This window comes from Bombyx mori, chromosome 23 (genome assembly GCF_030269925.1).
Source record: "Bombyx mori chromosome 23, ASM3026992v2".
In the NCBI taxonomy this organism is placed as follows: domain Eukaryota; kingdom Metazoa; phylum Arthropoda; class Insecta; order Lepidoptera; family Bombycidae; genus Bombyx; species Bombyx mori.
Genome location: NC_085129.1, coordinates 20,031,457 through 20,055,053, shown reverse-complemented (window position 1 = coordinate 20,055,053; position 23,597 = coordinate 20,031,457). Strand labels below are relative to the sequence as shown.

The window sequence follows — 23,597 nt, the reverse complement described above, 5'->3', positions numbered from 1 at the left end:
TCCATCTGAAGAAATCAAATTAACCTTGGTCTCGTCAGAGAAAAGTACATGTTGCCATTATGCCAAACGAGCATTTCTATGTTCTTTCTTCAACAACGGTACTTTGCGAGCCACTCTTCCGAACAACCCTGCTTCTACCAAACGTCGTCGAACGGTCCTCGCAGATAAACCGGCTCTTTCGTTTGCCCCAAACACTTCGTGTTTAATTAAAATAGAGCCTAGAAACGGATCTTTCTTAGCTAACCTGGTTATCATTCTATCTTCTTGCGGATTCGTTTTTCTCGATATTTTTGTTCTGGACACATTTAAAGCTGTGTTATAGCGCTTGAAATGTTGCACTGCATTACATACCATAGTTTTTGAAAAATTTAAATGTTATGCTATCCTTCGGTATGACCAACCACGCTCGACAAACTTCATGATAATTTTTCGTAGTGTTGAATCGCAACTTTTGTTTTTGCCCATTTTTCTTCAAAATAATTCTCAAAACTTAAAATAAAAAATCTGTATTGCCGCCAAAACGACCACTAAACAATATGAAAAGAAACAAAAAAGTATTAAAATTCCAATTTTGATATTAGAACGCAATACCTCAGTGTCCCTAATTAAATGGCCAGCTAGCATTCTTTGAACCAATAGCACTATGATATTGTATCAGCTATATTGTAAAGAGGTTTAATGTTTAAGAAGTTGTTATTGTTTGTATAATCGCGCACATAAATGACTAATTACACTTACATGTAAAAGATATGGAATATTGCTAAGTCTCGTTGGAAAATAAAAAAAAAATTCACAATTTGGCTTAACTAGAGATTGTCCCTAATTAGTTGACCACGACTGTATATAGCCCGCTGAGTTTCTCGCCGGATCTTCTCAGTGGGTCGCGATTCCGATCCGGTAGTAGCTTCATTCGCGAAGCAATTGCTCTGAGTTGTTAGGTCTCCTTCGGAGGCGCTCGGGTAGCTGTTAGCAAATCCCACCCCTCCTGGCTGAGCCTTTGCTCGCCCACCTGTCCTGGTGAAGCTGGAAAGGCTTCCGGGCCAGCAGTAATATTCCAATCATAAAAAAAAAAAAAAAAAATAAAAAAAAATAATTCTAAGTGTTAAATAGAAGTTTTAATTTGTACTTCCATGAAAGTTTTTGACGTGATAGCGTCTTGTAAATTTAAGAACACCGGCTGTACGCACGAAAAACTTTGGTAGTTAACTCCAGAGTTCTTTTTTTCTAACTATTCACTGGTAGCCTAAGAGGCTATTCCAGCAATGCGCGGGTAGGTGAGCTCACGGGCTCAACCTGAGAGAATTTGCTGACACTAGACCTAGCAAGAGCAGTGCTTCGCAGAATCTACCACCGCATCGGAATCGCGACCCACCGAGAAGATCCGGCGAGGAACTCAGTAGGTAACAACCACAATTGTATCGTTTAAAACATTAAACGATTATGATTTTGACATCATGTCTTAAGGAGGCAATCAAACCCAAAGTTAAATCAACAAAATTATAATTTGCGTAAATACTGGTGGCAGGACCTCTTGTGGGTTTGCGCGGATAGATACCATCATCTTGCTTATTTCTGCCGTGAAGCAGTAATGCGTTTCGGTTTGAAGACTGGGGCAGCCCTTGTAGTGTTCAAAAGGAAACCTTAGAACTCATGTCTCAAGGTAGGTTTTTTTTTATTTTTTATTGCTTAGATGGGTGGACGAGCTCACAGCCCACCTGGTGTTAAGTGGTTACTGGAGCCCATAGACATCCACAACGTAAATGCGCCACCCACCTTGAGATACAAGTTCTAAGGTCTCAAGTATAGTTACAACGGCTGCCCCACCCTTCAAACCGAAACGCATTACTGCTTTACGGCAGAAATAGGCAGGGCGGTGGTACCTACCCGCGCGGACTCACAAGAGGTCCTACCACCAGTAATTACGCAAATTATAATTTTGCGGGTTTCATTTTTATTACACGATGTTATTCCTTCACCGTGGAAGTCAATCGTCAACATTTGTTGAGTACGTATTTCATTAGAAAAATTGGTACCCGCCTGCGTGATTCGAACACCGGTGCATCGCTAGATGCGAATGCACCGGACGTCTTATCCGTTAGGCCACGACGACGACAGGTGGCGGCATTTACGTTATAGATGTCTATGGGCTCCGGCAACCACTTACCACCAGGTGGGCTGCGAGCTCGTCCACCCACCTATGCAATAAAAAAAGGTCAAGTAACAAACAAAAAACCAGTAGTATAAAAATTCATTTATTCACAAAGTTCATTTCACAATACAACGCGCCGTCTACTTGACGCGCTTCTGCTGCCGCTGCCTGTATATGTCGTTGACCGGGGGCGCCGTGCCCAGCTCGTCGTCGTCAGAGTCGTCGCCCAGCTTCCTGCGCCGGACCTGCGACACCGACCTCACGTCAGTACAGTTGAGGCCGACATGTCCCCAAACAACACACAAGCGACACTTTCGTATGAAAGCATCAACATAATTTTTTAACTTTTAGGCTATTGCGTAGCTTTTATGGCGGGCTTTGACGCGACGACTGAATCAAGAAATTCCGTAACGAACATAAAACCTAGCACCCCCATTCCGCCTACCATGTAGCTCGCGTTCAACACGCTCACACGTTGTGCTTGTGTAGTGTTATTGTAGTATGTAGTATATTGTATCACACGGCACAAGTTGAAAAAAAAACTAAAAAAAGCATTGGCTGTGTAAAATGTACCGTATGCGTAAGTAGATTCGGTTCAAAGTTAAGGCGTACCTTATTGGAGATGGCGGTGACGCCGTCGTCGTCGAACAGCCAGTGCACGGAGCGCGCCATCTCGAACAGCCGCGTGTCGCAGCCGTTCTCCGCGGAGGGCGCCGGCACTGCGGGACAACAAGCGAGTGTGACGATATACCGTCAGATTTCTATCGCTTATAACCCCGAAACTTACAACAAGAGGACTGTGTTTTTGATCACATGGCTTAGCTCAACTACCAACGTGTTTACATGCGAAATTACTATTCTCTGTGACGTCATTTTAACTAGTGCTGCGACATGAGATCGTTGTGGATATTTTAATTTTTTATTTATTTACATTTTTAGGTTGACGGCGACGGCTTATCTGACGGTGAGTGATTATTGTCGCTCGCGAACACCACCAACGCGCTTATTGTTATGGATTTTCTAATATATCACTGTAAGTTGGCGACTTGATGGTGAGTGGTCACAGACATCAGCAACGCACTTATTTAAAAGCTATGTGATTTGTACACGCGAAGGGCTCTTAGCGAAGGTCTGTGAGCGAAAGCGAGGCCCAAGACTGGACGTTCAGATCTTTGTTTTTTTTTTATGGCTTAGATGGGTGGACGCGCTCACAAGCCACCTGGTGTTAAGTGGTTCCTGGAGCCCATAGACATCTACAATGTAAATGCGCCCCCCACCTGGAGATATAAGTTCTAAGGTCTCAGTATAGTTGCAACGGCTGCCCCGCCCTTCAAACCGAAACGCATTACTGCTTCACGGCAGAAACAGGCAGGGTGGTGGTACCTACCCACACGGACTTACAAGAGGTCCTACCACCAGTAAACCTTTGTCCAGGGAAAACCTTTGTCCAGTCCAGACCTTTATCCGGGAGCGATATCCTGTTGAAGAGCTGCATGAGCCGGTCCACCGCCACGAAGGGTCCCCGGAAGCAGTTGGGCGGCGGCAGCAGCGTGCACACGTGCGCCGCGCTCGACGGCAGCGGAAACGCCCCACCTGAGTCCAGGATCATGACCGTTTGAATCAACCAAATCTTTTTAATACGCTATAATTAGCTTCAGACGTATGTATGTTAGTATGTAACGGAATCTTTGAACACGATTTTGAGCTCATTCAAAACGTCGGATTAACACGAAATTTGGTATACTTATTAAGGGCCGATGACGATTCAATATTTTAAAAAAATATTGAAATTCAACTAATAAATGGAAAATAAATTTTAAGCAAATTTGAGTTAAAAATAGTGTAAGAAAAAATGATTTTATTGTAAAAAAAAGCGTGGGATGTATGGTATCAGTAGTTATAAATATTTTATGAACAGATATGAGTAGAAGGGTTATTCTGATTATATCCTGAAAAGCACGCCACGCTTTTTCTACAATAAAATCATTTTTTCTTACACTATTTTTAATTCAAATTTATTAAAAAATTATTTTATATTTTTCAGTTGGATTTTCTATAAAAGCGTATTATGTTAGTTTTTTAAACTATTATTTATTTTTAATTATTTAGATCAATTTCAATTTTTTAAAAAAAAATATTCAAGTACTATGTGGCGCAGAGCATGTCTTTGTGGCGAGGCTTGGGGGAGGCCATGTCCAGCAGTGGACCTCTGTGGGCTGATAAGAAGGTGACGCTCGAGGAATGTGGGACTTGAAAACGTATCGATTTTGAGGAAATTCCTGTGGAATCGATTTAAATCGAATCTTTTCTTATTTTTTTTGGTTTTTTTATTGCTTAGATTTTACAACGTAAATGCAGACGTCCACTTTGGGATATGAGTTCTAAGATTTCAGTATAGTTACAACGGCTGCCCCACCCTTCAAACCGAAACGCATGACTGCTTCACGGCAGAAACAGGTGGGGTGGTACCTACGTACCGTACGGACTCACAAGAGGTCCTACCACCAGTAAAAGAAGCTATAAACGTACATAGAAATGCGACATTACCTGGTATGGGGTGCTCCCCGGGTAGTGGGTTCGACTTAGGTTTGTACGGAATCATTTGGTTGGTGTCCGGACGCGCAATGTCTTTGTTAGGATCGTTGTCTCTGTAAACAAAATATATTGTTACTTTGGTAAGAGCAACGCCATCTATCGAGGAGTATCAGAAACGAACATCCAAAGAAACTAGTAACACCGAGAACGTTCCAGAAATACAACGCCATCTATTGTTAGATAGCGGAAGCACTCGACTTGCCCAGAATGTACTCGATAAATCTAGGGATGTCGTATCGACTATAAAAGCGTTGCAGATATGGTACGAAGTTAATTAGTAATCGGATCTACTCGAAGCGAAGCGGAAGAATTAACTACGAGTTTTAAAGTGTTCGTTAAGTGTTCTAAGTGTTAACACAGTTTTAATCTGTACTTTTGTGGAACCTTTATTTATCCCGAACCCCAGCGCGTAAGTATATTTATAAAATTCTAAATCAAACTTCGTTATATTAAACAAACAGACGAACGTCCGGAGCGGTTCCAAAGTCATTTATTAAGTCATATATACATATATATATTTAGTTTGCAATATAGAAATACTGAGGGACGATGTCGTATGATCGTTGTATGGTCTCGTCGTGCGTTTTAGCTTCAAATGACGTCACGCGAAATTAATTTACAGGAAAATTAAAAAGAAGTGTTTTTTCTTACTACCCTCCCGCTAGGAGCCTAGAGGGGTTATTTGGGCTGTATCAAGACTGGTAGGTGAGCTCACGAGGCTCCAGCCTGACGACGTTGCTAACACTGGCCCTAGCCAGAGAAAGAAAGTTTAGAGATGCTGAAACGACAAAAGGAAGATCTTCCACCGAGCGAGTGATATTTGCTCGGTAGACCGACGGTCCAAATGTTGTTGTTCGGAACTTGTATATATGCGCTTTTATCTTGAAAATGTCGTAAGCGAGATTCAGGCATCTGTCAATTATCTTGCGTTGTATGATGGCTACCTGCCACAAAAGAAAAGCAGGGTTCCATCAAATACATTCGCATGTGATTGTGATCTCTTTTGTAGAGATCATCTCGAACAATTCCTTAGAACATACCCCACGGAACACATAAAAAGCTCCGGAACATATACTTTTCACCTACCCATTTGCTGGTAGACCAAGGGGCTATCCCAATTACGAGTTAATGAGTAGGTGAGCTCACGGCCACGATCTGAGAGAATTAGCTAACACTGGCCCTAGCAAGAGCAGTGCTCCGCAGAATCTACCACCGGATTGGAATCGTGACCCATTGAGAAGATCCGGCGAGAAACTATTTTATTTTTTTATTGCTTAGATGGGTGGACGAGTTCACAGCCCACCTGGTGCTAACTGGTTACTGGAGCCCATAGACATCTACGACGCTTCAAACCGAAACGCATTACTGCTTCACGGCAGAAATAGGCAGGGTGGTGGTACCTACCCGCGCGGACTCACAAGATGTCCTACCACCAGTACCAGTGGGCTGTGTGGGTTAATAAAGCTACTGCGCTACCTCTGCCCCAGGATGACGGCCGCCAGCTCCGGCGAGATCCCCGCCAGCGGCCCCCCGAGGGCCCACGACTTGTTCGACATGGAGGCCACCTGCGAACCGAGACAGATTTCATTATCACGCATCAGCCAAACCGTCCTGCACGTTGTCAGAGACCTCGCCGCCAACGCGAGGAAGCACCGCGGCCCTATTGAGGCCTGTTCAGTGGACTGACCTCAGTGTACCCTATAGACTTCAGCTCGGCGATGCTGCACGGGTACAGGTCGAGGAACTTGTATCTGTCCACCAGCTGGGCCGTCTCTTTGCCTTCGAATTCTTTTATCTGCAGAAAAAATGTTGATTCAGATCATGTGTTATTTCTGTGTTTGTGGGAAATGGGTTTACTGGTGTTAAGACTTCTTGTGAGTCCGCACGGGTAGGTACCACCCGCCCTGCCTATTTCTGCCGTGAAGCAGTAATGCGTTTCGGTTTGCAGGGTGGGGCAGCCGCTGTAACTGTACTTGAGATCTTAAAACTTGTATCTCAAGGTGGGTGACGCATTTACGTTGTAGGTGTCTATGGGCTCCAGTAACCACTTAACACTAGGTCAGCTGTGAGCTCGTCCACCCATCCAAGCAATAAAAAAGGAAATTCTCAATTTCGATTTTAATACTTTAAACCTTAAAGAGCGCGCCGTAAAGCTTAAATTATGCGCTTGATTTAAAAAAGACAGAAAATATACTTTATCCTTTTCCAGACAGATTCGTACAAAGTATAAAAATCATTTTCTTAAAATCTGTAGTTAAGCCACTTCGATTCTAAAGCTGCGATATGTTTTGTCGGACGGTATGATCCCTTCGACTTGCAACAGCGTTCCAAGCGCTACACGTTTTAGCCACGTATGACGCCACTACTCCGGGCGGGACTCACCTTCTCGAGCACGCCCTGCCGCCGCTTCTCGACTTTGACAATGCTGACCAGGTCCCCGATGTTGGACTCGAACTCCAGGAATCTGTTCCATATGTCGACTGAGTGCTCCGGCCTCAGGCTGCCCGAGGACAGCACCCGCTCGAACAGAACCCTCGTGTTGTTATCCTCTGACCAATTGTAAGGAGTTCATGAGACACGACCCCACCCCTCCGAGGGTAGCACAAATCGTCGCGGCCTAAAGACTAAGAGCGACGCAGCCGTGTTGGTATTCGAATCCCGCAGGCGGGTACCAATTTGTCTAACGAAATACGTACTCAACAATTGACTTCCATGGTGAAGGAGTGACATCGAGTCATAAAAATCAAACCAGCAAAATTATAATTTGCGTAATTACTGGTGGTAGCACCGCCCAGCTTATTTCTGCCGTGAAGCAGTAATGCGTTTCGGTTTGAAAGGCGGGGCAGCCGTTCTACTGTTACTCTTTCTTGTCTCAAGGTAGGTGTCGGCACTTACGCTGTAGATGTCTATGGGCTCCGGTAACCACTTAACACCAGGTGGGCCGTGAGCTCGTCCACCCATCTAAGCAATATATTTTTTTTTAAATACACTGGCTGCCCCACCCTTTAAGCTGGAATACATTACTACCTACCAGTGGTACCTACCCGTCGGAAGTTTTTTTAATAATTGATTACTGGTGGCCCAGAGGCCTTTCCAATTTCACCAGAACAGGTGGGCGAACAAAAGCACAGCCAGAAGGGATGGGATTTGCTAACAGCTGCCCGAGCGCTTCCAAAGGAGACCTAACAACTCAAAAGCAGCTGCTTCGCTGAATCTACTACCGGATCGGAATCGCGACCCGCTAAGAAGATCCGGCGAGAAACTCAGCGGGCTGATGTTGAGGTCAGGTGGGGGGTATGTACAAAGCGTCTCACCGTTGAGATGGGACAGGTAGTCGATGTAGCAGAGCACGTACTCCGGGATGTGGGAGAACTTCTTGAGGCCGAGCTCGAAGATCCTGAAGGCTATGTTCTTGTCCTTGGAGCAGTAGTACTCCATGAGCGCGGCGGCCACGAACACGTGGTACCGGGACCTGGGGGACGTCAGGATAGGACGTGTGACGTACGACGGACTTGCGTCAGCCCAAGACACCTGATGGTGAGTGGTTACCGTCGCCCATGGACGTCAGCAATGCCAGGGGCAGAGCCAAGCCGCTACCTACCGTTAAGTACTCTCCACAAGCCTCGTTTGAAGAAGGACATGTCATAGCGCTCGGAAGATCCCGTGGAGGGGACCTCATAAAGCCAGATGGTACGTGGCAAATTGTATTCAATTATTATTTTTTGTGTACAATAAAGCAACTTTTTCTCTCTCTCATTATTTGACAGTTACCTGAATCGCCCTAACGACATTTGCGACTAAAGTTATATACAAGTTCCGAACAAGAGTATGTTGAGACTGTTTCCTAATTCCTTCCTCGGTCTTCTAATAACGAGATCTGTGGTAGGATGTGTTGTGAGTTTGCATGGTACCACCACCTTGCCTATTTCTGCGGCAAAGCAATCCGGCTTGGACGTCGAGGCTACCATGTCCGGAGACGGTATTGGTAGCCACTTATCGAATAATTAATAAGGCTCACCTCTGATCCTCCCGGGCCCTCTTGAAGACGGTCCTCGCAGACTTGATTCCCTCCGCCCTCCTGGCGAACTTCATGTACTGTACATAGGCCAACGTGGGGTCGATGTCCTCTGTGTCCAGGTAGCGCGTGTAGACCTGGTGCACCTGGACACCAAGAAATCGTAGTTTTTAAGCTATTGCATAGCTTCTATCGCGGGCCTTGAGCGCGGCGACTGAATCAAGAAATTCCGTAACGAAATTAAAATATAACACCCTCAACTCCGCCTACCATGTAGCTCGCGTTCAACACGTTGCGCTGGTGTAGTGTTTGTGAATAAGCGCGCGGCGTGACGTCGCACTGCATGCGCATCATGAAAAGTCTGCCCATCTCTCTCTCACGCGGTCTAGCTTATGAGTGTGAAGGGGACAGTTAATGTTTTGCTTTTGTTAATGTTTATAAATATAGCGTGGTCTTATTTTTATTATTGTTTTAATATTAAATTATTATTGTCTAATTGTAATTGAATAAGTTGATAAAAAATGCTTTGCAATAGCTTAACCGCGGCAGTCCCCGAGTGCCACACGTCTTTTTTTTTTATTGCTTAGATGGGTGGGTGGACGAGCTCACAACCCACCTGGTGTTACATGGTTACAGGAGCCCATAGACATCTATAACATAAACGCCGACATCCAACTTGAGATATGAGTTCTAAGGTCTTTCAGATTGAGCCCGTGAGCTCACCTACACGCACGTAGCTAGGATGTATCCCGTCTCATTCTCTCGCAGGCTACCACCACCTACGTCTGTCTCTGTCGTTGGCTACCAGCGTATAGAATGTATCCCATCTCGTTCTCTCGCAGGCTACCACCACCTATGTCTGTCTCTGTTGTTGCGTTACCTTGTGGTAGTGCAGCCTGCTCTCCTCGTAGTCTGCGTGTGCGAAGTGCAGCAGCGTGGAGTGTTTGAGGGGGCCGCTGGTGGCGCGCTCGTACACCGCCGCCGCCTCGTCAGAGAACAGCCGGGACGCGTTCGAGTCCTGGGACAACAACAGCATTGGGTTTTTTTATTGCTTAGATGGGTGAACAAGCTCACAGCCCACCTGGTGTAAAATGGTTACTGGAGCCCATAGACACTACAACATAATTGTGCCACCCACCTTGTAACCTACTTTAAAAAACCGTTTTAATATTTCGCTTTGATGAAGGCCCTATGGAGGGTGGACTCACCCCCTTCTCCTGCAGCAGCTTGGAGGAGTGGTCGAGGAACTGCGCGGCCTGGTGCCACACGTCCGGGTGGTGCGCCAGACACAGCAGGCACTGCTCGATGGCGAACATCACGCGCCGCGCCACCAGCGCCGTGTCCTCGGAGCGGAGGGGGTTCGCGCGCTCCCACGATATGTACTTCTTCCATAACTCCACCTAAGTTATTTGGGATTATATATATTTATATTACTGGTGATAGGACCTCTTGTGAGTCCGCGCGGGTAGGTACCACCGCCCTGCCTGTTTCTGCAGTTAAGCATTAATGCGTTTCGGTTTGAAGAGTTACGCTGTTACTATACTGAGATCTTAGAACTTATATCTCTAGGTGGGTGGCGCATTTACGTTGTAGATGTCCATGGGCTCCAGTAACCACTTAATAGCAGGTCGGCTGTGAGCTCGTCCACCCATTCACGCAATAAATAAGTAAAAACCTTTACATTAAATCCGGTGTACCTGTGAACGAATCACGCACGGTCATCCGTTCCTACCGAAGCTGATAGCCTTGAGAGGCTATGTCAGCTTAACCTTAACTAGCAGGTGAGCTCACGTGGCTCAAACCTGACGACGTTGTTAACACGGGCCCTAGCAAGAGCATTGCTTCGCAGAATCTACCACCGGATCGGAAACGCGACCCACTGAGAAGATCCGGCGAGAAACTCAGTGGGCTGTGTCTGTGGGTTAATTTACTTGTCGAGCCCATCGTCGCAAGCGACGGGTTTGACGAGAACGATGACCGGTGCTTGAGGTACCTAAAAGCACCGATAATGGATCGGGAAGTTCCGTAATGACGTTTAGGGCTAGGTTTTTTTTAGTAATGCAATATATTTTTTATGAAACTATCGTCTCATTTAGCTGTGCTAACATGATAGAGCGTAAATAATGCTAATAAAATGCTTTAAAAATATTTTCCGTCCCATCGTCAAAGGTGTCATTGGTACTATCGTCTGTCTTCGTTTTGGGAAGCGGTCTCCTAACACCCAGTATACTTAGTCTGGCTATAAATACTGTTGTATGGAGCCAAATGCAATTTTTAAAACTCTCCATACGCTTGGTATTAGTAAAATGTTTGTGTACCGGGCTATTAATAGGTGCAATGAGACCTCCTCTGTTTGTGACAGAAAAATACCTGGCCGTCCATGTAGTGTTCGCACGAAAAAGGTGGTCAAAACAGTAAGAGAAAGAATTCGAAGAAATTCTGCCCGAAAGCAAAAGATTTTATCTCGGGAGATGAAGATAGCACCTAGAACCATATCGCGTATTTTAAATGATGACTTAGGACTTGCAGCCTATAAGAGACGTACTGGTCATTTCTTAACTGATAATTTAAAACAGAATAGGGTGGTAAAATCGAAACAACTACTGAAGCGGTACGCAAAGGGAGGTCGTAGAATTTTTTTTTTTACGGATGAGAATTTTTTTACAATTGAGCAACATTTTAACAAACAAAATGACCGTATTTATGCGCAAAGCTCTAAGGAAGCTTCCCAATTAGTCGACAAAGTGCAAAGTGGGCACTATCTGACTTCAGTGATGGTTTGGTGGGGTACTAGATATGAAGGAGTGACTGAGCCATACTTTTGTGAAAAAGGGATCAAAACATCGGCACAAGCGTATCAAGATACCATTCTTGGGAAGGTAGTGAAGCCCCTTAACAACACCATGTTCAATAATCAAGAATGGTCCTTCCAGCAAGACTCGGCACCAGGTCATAAGGCTCGGTCTACGCAGTCTTGGTTGGAAACGAACTTTTCGGACTTCATCAGAGTTGAAGACTGGCCGTTGTCTAGTCCCGATCTTAATCCGCTGGATTATTATTTATGGTCAGTTTTAGAGAGTACGGCTTGCTATAAACGCCATGATAATTTGGAGTCCCTAAAACAATCCGTACGATTGGCAGGGAAAAATTTTCCCATGGAAAGAGTGCGTGCTTCTATTGATAACCTGGCCTCAACGTTTAAAGGACTGTATTGCAGCCAATGGAGACCACTTCGAATAAGCTTTTTATACTTGAAATTGTTTTATATTTATGTTTTAAACTAACACACTGTAAAAGTTATAAATGTTATAAATGTTATTTGCAATAGAATTTTTTTAATTTTTTATTGTAAAAGTATTTATGGCAAGACTAGGTATATATGTGTGTGTGTGTGTGTGTATACGCACCTGTTTCATCTCCTCGCGGTCGACGGTGGGCGGCGTCGCGGGCATGTTCCTATTGAGTCCCCGGGTGACCGTCTCCAGCTCCTTGGAGACTCGTCTCGCGTTCATGTACTCCCGGGAACGCTCCATGGCCATCCTTTCGGCTGTTTAGAACGAAAAAAATATGTGAAAAACTAAACTATGTCACAGGACGTGGCTCTTTGGGCTAGAACCCAAAAGGTTTTTTTTATGCATTGACGGGTAGACCCAATGTAAGTTGATTACCGAAGCCCATAGACATCTACAACGTAAATGCGCCACCCACCTTGAGATATAAGTTCTAAGGTCTCAAGTATAGTTAGAACGGCTGCTCCACCCTTCAAGCCGAAACGCATTACTGCTTCACGGCAGAAGTAGGCGGAGTAGTGGTACCTACCCGCGCGGACTCACAAGAGGTCCTACCACCCATAGGTGGTAAATGTTAAGGTTAAGGTTAAATCTCAACATCATGCTGTCCACTTACCGATTATCGGGTTGATGCTTTGCTCGAAGGCTATATAGTCTTTCCACAGCGTCTCTATGCCTATTATGGGCGTTATGACCGCTCTCTGATAGATCTGAAATTTAGAAACCACGATCATTGTCCATTATGCGAAATGAGACTTCGGTTCTCTCTGTATTTTATACCGTATGCTCCATGGATCTTCTCTTGTTTGAGATGACCGCTTCGTTTTTACAATCGCCCAGTCCGTCACCGGAGTCTAGTTCATCTATACCACCTACAATCACTGTGTTCATCCAGAGTACGTTTCCATAGATCTCTTTTTGCCACACACCATCTGGCTTTGAAATAAGCTCCCCTCCACGGTGTTTTCCCGAGCGCTATGACATGCCCTTCTACAAACGAGGCTTGTGGAGAGTATTAAACGGTAGGTAGCAGCTTGGCAGCCTGGCAATGCTGTTATACGGGTTCGCCCGAATACCGCAATGTGCCGCAAACGTTCTGATACCTTTCGAACGGCGGATATCTTCTGGTTCTCGGCGTATGAACCAACGGCTTCGACACTCTTCAGAAACGTCACGTAGTCGTTCCATATTGGGTAAGCGTGGATGTCCAGACCTATCTTGTCCAGGGCGAAGTCGTAGGCCTGCGCCATTTTCTCCCTGAAAATCGTTTGACGCTTTGAAGTTTCGCCTTATGTTATGCAGCCGCAGACAGCGTTATACGTCATTACGGATCCTCCCGATTAACTGTGCTTTTAGGTACTACAAGCACCGATCCCCGTTCTCGTCGAACCAGTCGCTTGCGACGAAGGGCTCGACGAGCGAATAAACCTATAGACACAGCCCACTGAGTTTCTCGTCGAATCTTCTCAGTGGGTCGCGTTTCCGATCCAGTGGTAGATTCTGCGAAGCACTGCTCTTGCTAGGACCAGTGTTAGCAACACTCCGGTTTTAGCCCCGTGAGCTCACCTACATGTTAGGGCGAAGCTGAAATAGCCTCTCAAGGCTATCAGCATTGGTACGAAAAAAAAAAGGGTAGCGTGGATGTGAAATTGGAAACCACAATATCCTTTGATACGAAATCGTGAAACTCTTTATTCGCGTGGTACGTTCCATGAATATGCCCCGAATACAGAAACCGTGAAGATGGTAAAGCGAATTTACAAAGGATATTCGATTGGATAACTAAATATTAGAATCCTTGCAATGTGTATGTACCGATGCATCCATTAAATCCGCGAATAAAGATGTCTTTAGTCACGAACATAGGATTTGGGTCGCATTTTTTAAATCCGCGAATAGTGAAAACGCGAATGAACGAAGCTACTACTACTGCTCGTCCCTATCACCATTAAATTAGGAGGAACAATTTATAAATTGTTTTGGTTGGGTCAGGAGGAACAGACTTCCGTGTAGGCTTTGAGAGGCGACACTCTCGCGCGGAGACCATATATCGAACCAATTAAATTAAATATTCACAATTTCAGTGACAATATATACGACTTCTGTCGTCGTGGCCTAAAGGATAAGACGTCCGGTGCATTCGCGATGCATGTATGTATGTATCGATGCACCGGTGTTCGAATTCCGCAGGCGGGTATCAATTTTCCTAATGAAATACGTACTCAAAAAATGTTCACGATTGACTTCCACGGTGAAGGAATAACATCGTGTAATAAAAATCAAACCGACAAAATTATAATTTGCGTAATTACTAGTAGTAGGACCTCCTGTGAGTCGCAAGCTAGCAAGAGCCGTGCTTCGCAGAATCTACTACCGGACCGGAACCGCGACTCACTGAGAAGATCTGGCGGGAAACTCAGTGGGCTGGTCTGTGGGTTAATTTAACGATGACAGAGCATCGTGCAATTTGACAATGCATTTTATTTTAAACCATGTAACATATGCATAACTCGATTCAAAAAATTAAAAACGCCATCTCCCGACCAAGGGGCTAAACTTCAATAACTTTGTACTGTGATAATTTTGAAAAGGACTAATAAGTTAATGTAAAAACCAATTTTCAAAATTTAACTATATAGTCCTTTAATCACATCGAGGGGTGAAAGGATATTTGGTTTAAGCGACATTTCACCTAATCCACGACATTCGTCTTTGTAATTAAAGGGTGCGTTTTATTTGGTATCAGAATCAACAGTTCGATGTTTTTAATTGAACTTCAATTAAGTTTACCCCATTCAAATAGCTAAAGAAGTTTTTTCTTATGACATTTTTTCCAAATTTACAGTTGCAAAAATGGCGTTTAAACCAAATACTCGTTCACCCCTCGATAATATGTATACGTAAGATAACAGGACCTAAATTAAGACGTCATCTTCAATATACATTTAACTCTGTCCAATCAATGTAATAAAGAGCCACGATTCTAAAAAAAATTCACACAAATTAATAACGATTTTTAATCTACTTCAGAATGGTGCTATCTTGTATTTATTTGAAGTGTGTATAGTTATATATAATAGCATAGCATAGCATAGTATTAGCATAGCATTTAGCATAACACATAATTAATAGGTGTAATCTCGTATGTCTCCCTAATAAGGCGGGCCACCCAGAAACATAGGCTTCTTCATAATTGTGAACTAGGATTAAGATGATAATTAAACATGGAATACACGGAAGAATACGTTTTCCTTTAACACCCCCTCCCCCCCCAAGTACAACATTACAGATTCTTCTACAAATAAATAAACAAAAACATACGTACTTGTAAGTGGGTAGCATGCACTTCGTCTCCTTCACGTAGTTCAGGTACAGCCTCCAGAGTTCGATGTTTAATATCTTCATCAGACACCTCTGGAAGAGCTGGACGCGTCGGAAACAATGGTCGAGTTTAGGAAATAATAAAAAAATAAAATATTTTTTTTAATCTTCAATGTACATCAAACGAGCAATGGATTCGAAAAAAATATACAGGGCGCTACATAATTGTTCACGGAACCAAAGAGGTAATCATTTACTACCCTCATCATCGCGAGTTCCGTTCAAATGTGTTCAAGAGCGCTCAGGCTTTTATCTTTACAATGGGAAAGCTCATTAAAAACGTTTACCTAACAAACTCTCCCATAACTTCATTCCTAAAATCCTGGCAAAATGTATAAGCGCGTCTCGGTAATAAAGTCCTTTGTTCTGTAAGCTGTATCCTATTGAGTCTGCGATCTAGGTACAGATTGGTTGGATCACGATCGCCCATGGACATCAGTGACGCCAGAGGCACTGTACAAACCTCTTTGGAAGACGGGCGCCCTCAGTCAAACTAAATCCCTATAATCTATTGGAAATGGCAATGTCTCCTCCTGTTATGCTATCTAACTCTTAACTCTTCTTAAGTATGAAGTCTCGGGCCGACTTCAGTGTGCTTAGTGCGATGCTCTTGATCACGTAAAATTTAAATCTAATTTGAGCTAAAACAGCGCCCCTAGCGGCAAACGAAGGGAACCTGTTTCAACTCCGTACAAGTTTAAAGGCTTCGTCAAACAGAGCGCGTAATTAGCGCGCGTCAGAGCGCTAAAGTCACGGCGCGCTGTGACGCCGAGATGTTTGTTGTACTACTATGGTAACATACCATCAAACAGAGCCCCAGCGCTATAAGTACGCAACGCTCTGTCGCGGCGTTAAGAAGCTTTGATGTGTATTAAAATACTAGTTAATGCCCGAAAAATTTATAGAAATAGTTAGAAAATACCCATACTTATACAATGCCACATCAGAATCACTCGACATCTTAATACTTTTAAATTTTCACACTGCTATCGAAAGGCACTATAATTTGGGGAATGCGTTGCGTCAAGTAGCGTTGGACTCATCTAGTCAATTTGTGTAACATGAAAAGAGCGCGACGTTAAAACGCAGCGCTAAGTACGCGTTCTGTTTGACGAAGCCAAGTTAACTTTTACGCGATCGAGAACGTTAAAAAACTCGCACTAAGCAGGCAGAGACCAATATAGGCTAATATCACCTTAAAGCATATGCGAACCCTCAGAGACATCACTGAAATCTCCAGTTCCTCTACCCTTCAAAACTGGGTGATTCGTTCGCAGCGAAGGAAAACTGTATCTGTATTTTTGTAACTGTATTTTTACTGGTGGTAGGACCTCTCGTGAGTCCGCGCGGGTAGGTACCACCGCCCTGCCTATTTCTGCCGTGAAGCAGTAATGCGTTTCGGTTCCAAGGATGGGGCAGCCGTTGTAACTATACTTGAGACCTTAGAACTTATATCTCAAGGTGGATGGCGCATTTGCGTTGTAGATGTCTATGGGCTCCAGTAACCACTTAGCACCGGGTGGGCTGTGAGCTCGTCCACCCAACTAAGTAACAAAAAAATATATAACCGGATCCACAACGTACTCTGCTATATAATGTTGAAGACACTGTTTAATTCTTTGTGATCTGATGTGGATATTGTCATATCGAGGGGCAACAGGGTATTTGATTCAAACTACATTTTAGCAACTTTACAGGAGAGCCATTTAAAGTTTAAAATTGGGGAAAAAATCATAACAATATCTTCTTCAGCTATTCGAATGGGGTAAACTTAATTGATGTTCAATTAAAAACCTCGAATTGTTGATATTAACAATAAATAAACCAGACCTTTAATTACAAAGAAAAATGTTGCGTGTTAAGCGAAATAAAACTTACGGCTTAAACTAAATAGCCTTCAAATCTCGATATAGTTTATGCAGATAATCCACGGTCCACCGAAAACCTCCAGAACTGAAAGTCAGTTCACGGCATTTTCATGTTCTTACTGGTGGTAGGACCGATCGTAGTCCGCGCGGGTAGGTACCACCACCCCGCCAATTTCTGCCGTGAAGCAGTAATGCGTTTCGGTTTGCAGGGTAGGGCAGCCGTTGTAACTATACTTGAGACCTTAGAACTTATATCTCAAGGTGGGTGGCGCGTTTACGTCGTAGATGTCTATAGGCTCCAGTAACCACTTAACACCAGGTGTGAGCTCGTCCCACCCCTCTAAGCAATAAAAAAAAAACTTGTAATTGGCAGTTGTTCGCCTGAGTGTACCAGCCTAGTGAGGCTGGTAGACTTGGTAAAGTGGCGATTACTCGTGAGGTGCATAACATTTGCCCACAGCAATGATACTAAATGACAACCACGACCGCTCTGACAAGAGTGATACGACAAAGGTGTTATAAATTCTTGTACGTGTTTGTATTTTAAGAGGCTTGAATAAATATTATTATTATTATTTATTTATATTTATTTAAAATTTTATTAATTACACAATATTTTTTAAAAAAGATATTAAAAATACAATTTTTTTAAAACAATATAAAAATAGATTGCCGCTGATGGCAGTGTCTACGGTTTGTTCGTTGTACGTCCTATATTAGACATTGCAGGTTTAAAATTTGTTTCTTCTTTATTCTGAAGGAAGTTTGATGTGGATAAATGCAAGTTTTAAAATTTTCAAACCCTGTGTACCCGCTAATTCATTTTGACTTAGCAAATGTGAAGGAGGAGGGTAGAAGTGAATGGAATAATTTTGTACCTATAAGGACTTTTTGGCGGGAACGCGAGGAGTGTGTGATTTGTTTTATTTGTCTATTTTTTTGTGTGTGAAGAGAGGACGAATACCGTGGTATGGACATGTGATGCGTAGAGAGGAGATGCATGTGTCTAGGAGATGTACGGAAATAGTAGTGCAAGGTAGAGGGGGAAGAGATCGATCGAAGAAAACTTGGATGGAGTGTGTGGATGACGATATGACAGAGAAAGGAGTGAGTGTTGAGATGACGGCTGATAGAAGAGAATTGAATAGAAAAATTAGCTGTGCCGATCCCACCTAGTGGGATAAGGTGGAGAAAAAGAAGAAGAGTGTTTCTTCAGGCTTAAATGTGTAATACATTAGTTTTATTAACTGTTTAATGTCTGTGAAAGTGCACATATGAGGGAAAATGTGACAAAGCCGCTGGACGTAACTTCTCGGGAGCCTTCAAAAACTCTAAAATTCCAGTAAATGATCACCACTTTACTGAGATTATATTTCATTCCCATATCATCTCATCTCATTTCATTTAATTTCATCCCAGTTGATTAATGTCTCAAATTAATCACCTTCGTTTCATTTCATTTCACTTTATATTATCATTTTTCATAAAAAAAAACAATATAAATTAAAATAACCTAAAGGTCCTATGACATATGACTTAAAGGTCTTAGTTACCAGGTCATAAAATCCCTTAAAAAAATTACCTATACAAGAATAATCCTCTTCTTCAATTTGTCCCCTAGGAAAAATCCTATTGTCCGTCTGTAACGGAAAATTGTTGTTGGAAGACTCACCGAAATAGCGCTAGTGTAGGAAGTGGAAATTATAGGAATATAGCAGTTTTAAATAGTGAAGTGTGCGGGGTTGAAATATGTAATCTTTTTCGTGTAAGTGTAGTAAAAAATATGCAGTATTTAAAATCTTAACTATTAACTTTTATTACTATTTACGTATGAACTGTTTCTTTCCTTCTTAATTTAGTATCCTACTTAAATAGTTTATGGCGCTGTTTTTTAAATCCTTCCACTTGCGACTGTGGCGCCACCTAATTGGATACCTTTCAGGGAGCACTTTTACACTGAGTTGGTACTCCCTACTTCTACCCCCCATAATTTGTTATTAAATTATAAAGCTAACTTCTTATCGGTTTCGACATTTTTTTTCTTCATAGCTCGCAACGACCAATACGTTTCAATTGTTACAACAGCCAAGTCTTTCAGCCTAAAACTTAATGTATTTTTTCTCTTAAAAAATTTACAAAATTTCTATTAACTTTCTATAATTTTGTAAAACAGTATATTTATTGCTAGTTAAAGTTAGAGGCTGAATATAATTCATCCGTTTTTTTAATACGCTTTTTCGTTAACTCGGTATATTTGTTTGCATGTGTGTACCAGGATCGTTAAACCTCATTTTCCCTGACTCCAAAACGTTCCATTAACTTTAGAATCCGCACGCGAATCAAGGATCAAAGATCAATGACGATGCAATAATTTTCAAGCTTTCTCTGACCGTAATCATCTAGGTAAAAAACCAGGTTGAAATTAATTATTAGTTCGATTTGGTATTTAAGCGACTTTTTATTTTGTATTTAAACTACACATCGAGGGGAAAGGCAATTTGTTTTAAGCCACATTCATATTTATAATTAAAGGCGCATTTTAATTGGTACTAGCTGATCCGCCAGACTTCGTAGTGCCTCAATCGATAGATAAAAGACCTAAACTTTTGTATAAAATAAACTTAAAACACACAAAAGGAATCCGTCCGACACGGGGGACACATCAAAGGAAAAACAAAATTGTTATATTTATTTAATTTTCATATTTATCTACCTTTTAAACCTTCTCTGGACTTCGACAAATAATTCAAGACCAAAATTAGCCAAATCGGTCCAGTCGTTCGCGAGTTTTAGGACGACTAACGAACAGAAATTTATTTTTATATAATAATATATAGAAGAGTATTACCGTCAACAGTTCGACGTTTTTAATTGAGCTCCAATTAAGTTTACTTCATTCAAGTAGCTGAAGATGTTTTTTGTTATGTTCTTTTTATCCAAAATTTAACTATTTTTTTTAAAAAACCTAATTTTTTTACAACAAAGCACTGCCCTCACTAGGGCTAAACGTGTTAGCAGTCTCTAATGGCCGAGCCCCGTGAGCTTGCCTACACGTCCGGCGAAGCTAGCCGAAAAAAAGCCGAAAATATAGCACCGCTATTAATTATTAGCATAACGCTATTTAGTTCAGTTTTAATTTTATATGAGGCTAAATTCGCCACTAGTTACACAGATATCATTGGCCAAGAAAATTATTATTATTATCCAGTTTGGTTGTATTTTTTTTAACAATGGCATTTTGAAATTAAGCCTTTGCAGGGATGTAGAACCTGGGTTCTCGTTTCAAAACGAATTAATTAATTCTAAGATTACTATTAAATATTAAAATGGGGTTATTTTACATGTCAAAAGTGACCTTCGAAGGCGAAATCGGTTTATTTCATATAGGGTAATTTTTTTTTTTATTTGCTCTCTTTTCCCCTTTCGCCATGGAAAGTCTCCTCCGTCATGTCTGAACACATAGACACCCTAACCGAAAAAAAAGATTATTTTCAATTCAGCAATTACACAGCTTTATTTCATTTAACACAACTAATTGTTTTTTATATAAAACTATCATAGACATTCTTTTGGAAATATCGTCTAGGTATGCCACGCACCAGCATACTGTAATTAAAATATAGTATTTGTCTATTTCTATTTTTGCCTATAGTTAATATCACAGATAGCTTTGTTTTTTTTAAACTTACTCTCTTTGTATACTGACCTTTTCGACTCTTTCAAAATTTCTCGCTTTCATCTGAAATTATTATAATATTAAATTATTGTTTAAATTAATTAATAACTACATTACATTAATCTTATCTCCTATCCTATCTTATCATAATCTTATCCTACATACTAAAATCTAAATTTTACAAGAAAGATTTAAATGAATCTTCATTTATTACGTGAAGTTTACTTAGAGAATATTATACAGTGAAACTAGTGGTCTCACAATATGGACATTGTCTTGAGGCAATGATAACCAGTTACCAGCCTCCATTATTCATTTGGACATATCATAAGGACACAGCATGAACTGCCCACTGCAGTTTGAAGGATTGCTCTTAAAAGGTTTGAATGGTGGGGCAGCAGTTGTAACTATACTTGAGAGCTTAGAACTTATATCTCACGGTGGGAGGCGCATTTACGTCGTAGATGTCTATGAGCTCCAGTAACCACTTAATACCAGGTGGGCTGGGAGCTCGTCCACCTATATAACAAAAAAAAAAAAATATACTCTTAAAAACCATGTCTAAGGAGGTACATTTAATGTTGCTTATAATTACCTCCTGTTCGATATATATTTTCCAGTAACGTCCTGTGGTCGGGAATGCCGTTATCAACTTCTCGTACATGGTTCGGACATCGTTGATGTTTCGGGCCTGGGCTTCTCTTACTAGCAATGACCAAGAGTCCACATCGTATATGTTGGCTTCGACTGCACGCTGGGCGCGGGATAGGCGTTCATTACCCCAATCCTAGCGAAAAACATGAAGAGAGACAAATATTAATTTGTTAAATAAAAAACAATACCTAATTTTATGGTAATTTTGCTAAACAATTCTTAAATTACACAATATATAATTTAGACGACTCATTTACATTGATTTTATGGGCTCTGGCAAAGTTTTGTAACAGTATTAATTGCAATCAATACAATATGTTCAATCACCATTCTATGTAATAAATAGATAGATGCATCAGCAAAACCCTTAATGTCTACATCTCAATCTATACAAATATGTACACACAATTTGAAGGGACTGGTCTAGGAAGATAACATAGATATAACTTATATCCTAGAACAATTATTGTAGTTTGTAAACTGCTTATTATTACTTCAAAATTAGTGGCAACATGACTGGAATTATTACTAAAAATTTCCAAAGAGATTGAAATCATTAATTTACCAGTAGGGTGTTTGATAAGTCCACATGGCTAAGTGTCAACACCAGTTTTTTCTGTGTTTTGATGTAATTAACAAAAAACTTGAAAAGTTAGACATTTCCGATTACTCTGTTTTCAATAACATTAAAATTTCTCTGAATTGTCTACTTATTTTCCTATCCTTTATTTATATATCCTTTACTCTATTTCATTTATAACTGCAGATGAGCGATTGGGCTCACAGTCTGCATGTGGTATTAAATATTTACTAGAGCCCATAATGAAATAAAAATCACTACAATACAATATAATACAATATATGTTTCATGAGATCAAGCTGTTGTACTTTTTATACATACATACAAACTTTTTATAAATAGTCTTAATTACATCTAAGAAGTTTACAGTTATAAAGTGTAATGAAGCTTCAGTGGGGTATCTAACTCATTATAATTTTTTTTTTATTGCTTAGGTGGGTGGACGAGCTCACAGTCCACCTGGTGTTAAGTTATTACTGGAGCCCATAGATATCTACAACGTTAATGCGCCACCCACTTTGAGACATAAGTTCTTAGGTCTCAAGTATAGTTACAGCGGCTGCCCCACCTTTCAAACCGAAACGCATTACTGCTTCACGGCAGAAATAAGCAGGGTGGTGGTAGCTACCCGCGCGGACTCTCAAGAGGTCCTACCACCAGTAAGAGGCTAAACAGCTAATTGGCGTTTTTAAAATATGGATTAGAGTAATTATATAGGATCTAGGTACTACAATTTGGTTTTTTCTTGAGAAATTGTAATGATCTTAGCAGACAGCTGGTTCCAGTGTAATCGCTTGTAATGTTGGTTTAGTGGTTGATTATTAGTTTACGTTACTACAGGTCGAAGTCAATGTTACTTAATGGCTTCCGGTTTTGGAGCGCAGTCACAACTCTCTCGTGTTTTCGGTATCTATAAAACTAAGGATCCTCTTTTTTTTTTCTAAATGACTATCTTGTTTAGAACTACACAACAATCGATTGCTAATACATGCACTTATATAAACGAATTACACAACATTCAGGAATATCAAATCAAAAAAGAAAACCTTTGTTCTTTTAGTTTTTAATTATATTCAATTAATGCGACTAATGCGTAAAAACTCACAATGTCGGCGATTTCATCTACAGATGCCATTTTGAAGTTTACGTTTGAGGTTATCTATCTGGTTTTAAGTCCGAGCAACAGTTTTTCGAAGAACTAAGTAAATGAGGTACTGATTGTTTGTGGACACATTACTCTCAGTGTTAAAATCGATTTAAAACAATAAAAAAACACAATTTTCTTTAAAAAATTAAACAACTCAACCAAGCTCAAACGGGATTAGCGGACGCTATAGATTATACATTTCGCTTTAAGGAATTTTATGACCTGGTAATTAAGATCTTTAA

At 41.5% G+C, this 23,597-nt stretch overlaps 1 protein-coding gene across 2 annotated transcripts; it reads right to left on the bottom strand.

The window, feature by feature from the left end:
* Positions 1-2,236: 2,236 nt before the first annotated feature.
* LOC101741570 (protein suppressor of forked) lies at positions 2,237-23,566 on the bottom strand. 2 transcript variants are annotated; one of them, XM_004925918.5, is made up of 18 exons: positions 23,314-23,566; positions 21,570-21,761; positions 21,005-21,037; positions 15,375-15,472; positions 13,153-13,306; positions 12,666-12,759; positions 12,167-12,306; positions 9,968-10,159; positions 9,640-9,777; positions 8,763-8,905; positions 8,059-8,216; positions 7,127-7,293; positions 6,432-6,539; positions 6,221-6,309; positions 4,697-4,797; positions 3,608-3,742; positions 2,762-2,868; positions 2,237-2,394 (listed from the first exon to the last, which is right to left on the bottom strand). In XM_004925918.5, exons 1-18 carry the CDS (start codon positions 23,341-23,343, stop codon positions 2,290-2,292), a joined length of 2,184 nt encoding a protein of 727 aa, XP_004925975.1. In that variant the 5' UTR covers positions 23,344-23,566; the 3' UTR covers positions 2,237-2,289. The 2 variants fall into 2 exon arrangements, with proteins under 2 accessions (XP_004925975.1, XP_021203520.1); XM_021347845.3 differs by having other exon boundaries at positions 23,255-23,327.
* Between the last annotated feature and the right edge of the window lie 31 nt (positions 23,567-23,597).

Excerpts from the sequence above, each read along its gene's own strand:
- LOC101741570 (XM_004925918.5), bottom strand. The coding sequence starts at position 23,343 with ATGGCATCTGTAGATGAAATCGCCGACATT. Across the intron at positions 21,762-23,313 it reads TAGATGAAATCGCCGACATT|GATTGGGGTAATGAACGCCT; the intron begins GTGAGTTTTTAC and ends GTTTTTCGCTAG. Across the intron at positions 6,540-7,126 it reads GGCAGGGCGTGCTCGAGAAG|ATAAAAGAATTCGAAGGCAA; the intron begins GTGAGTCCCGCC and ends TTTTTTCTGCAG.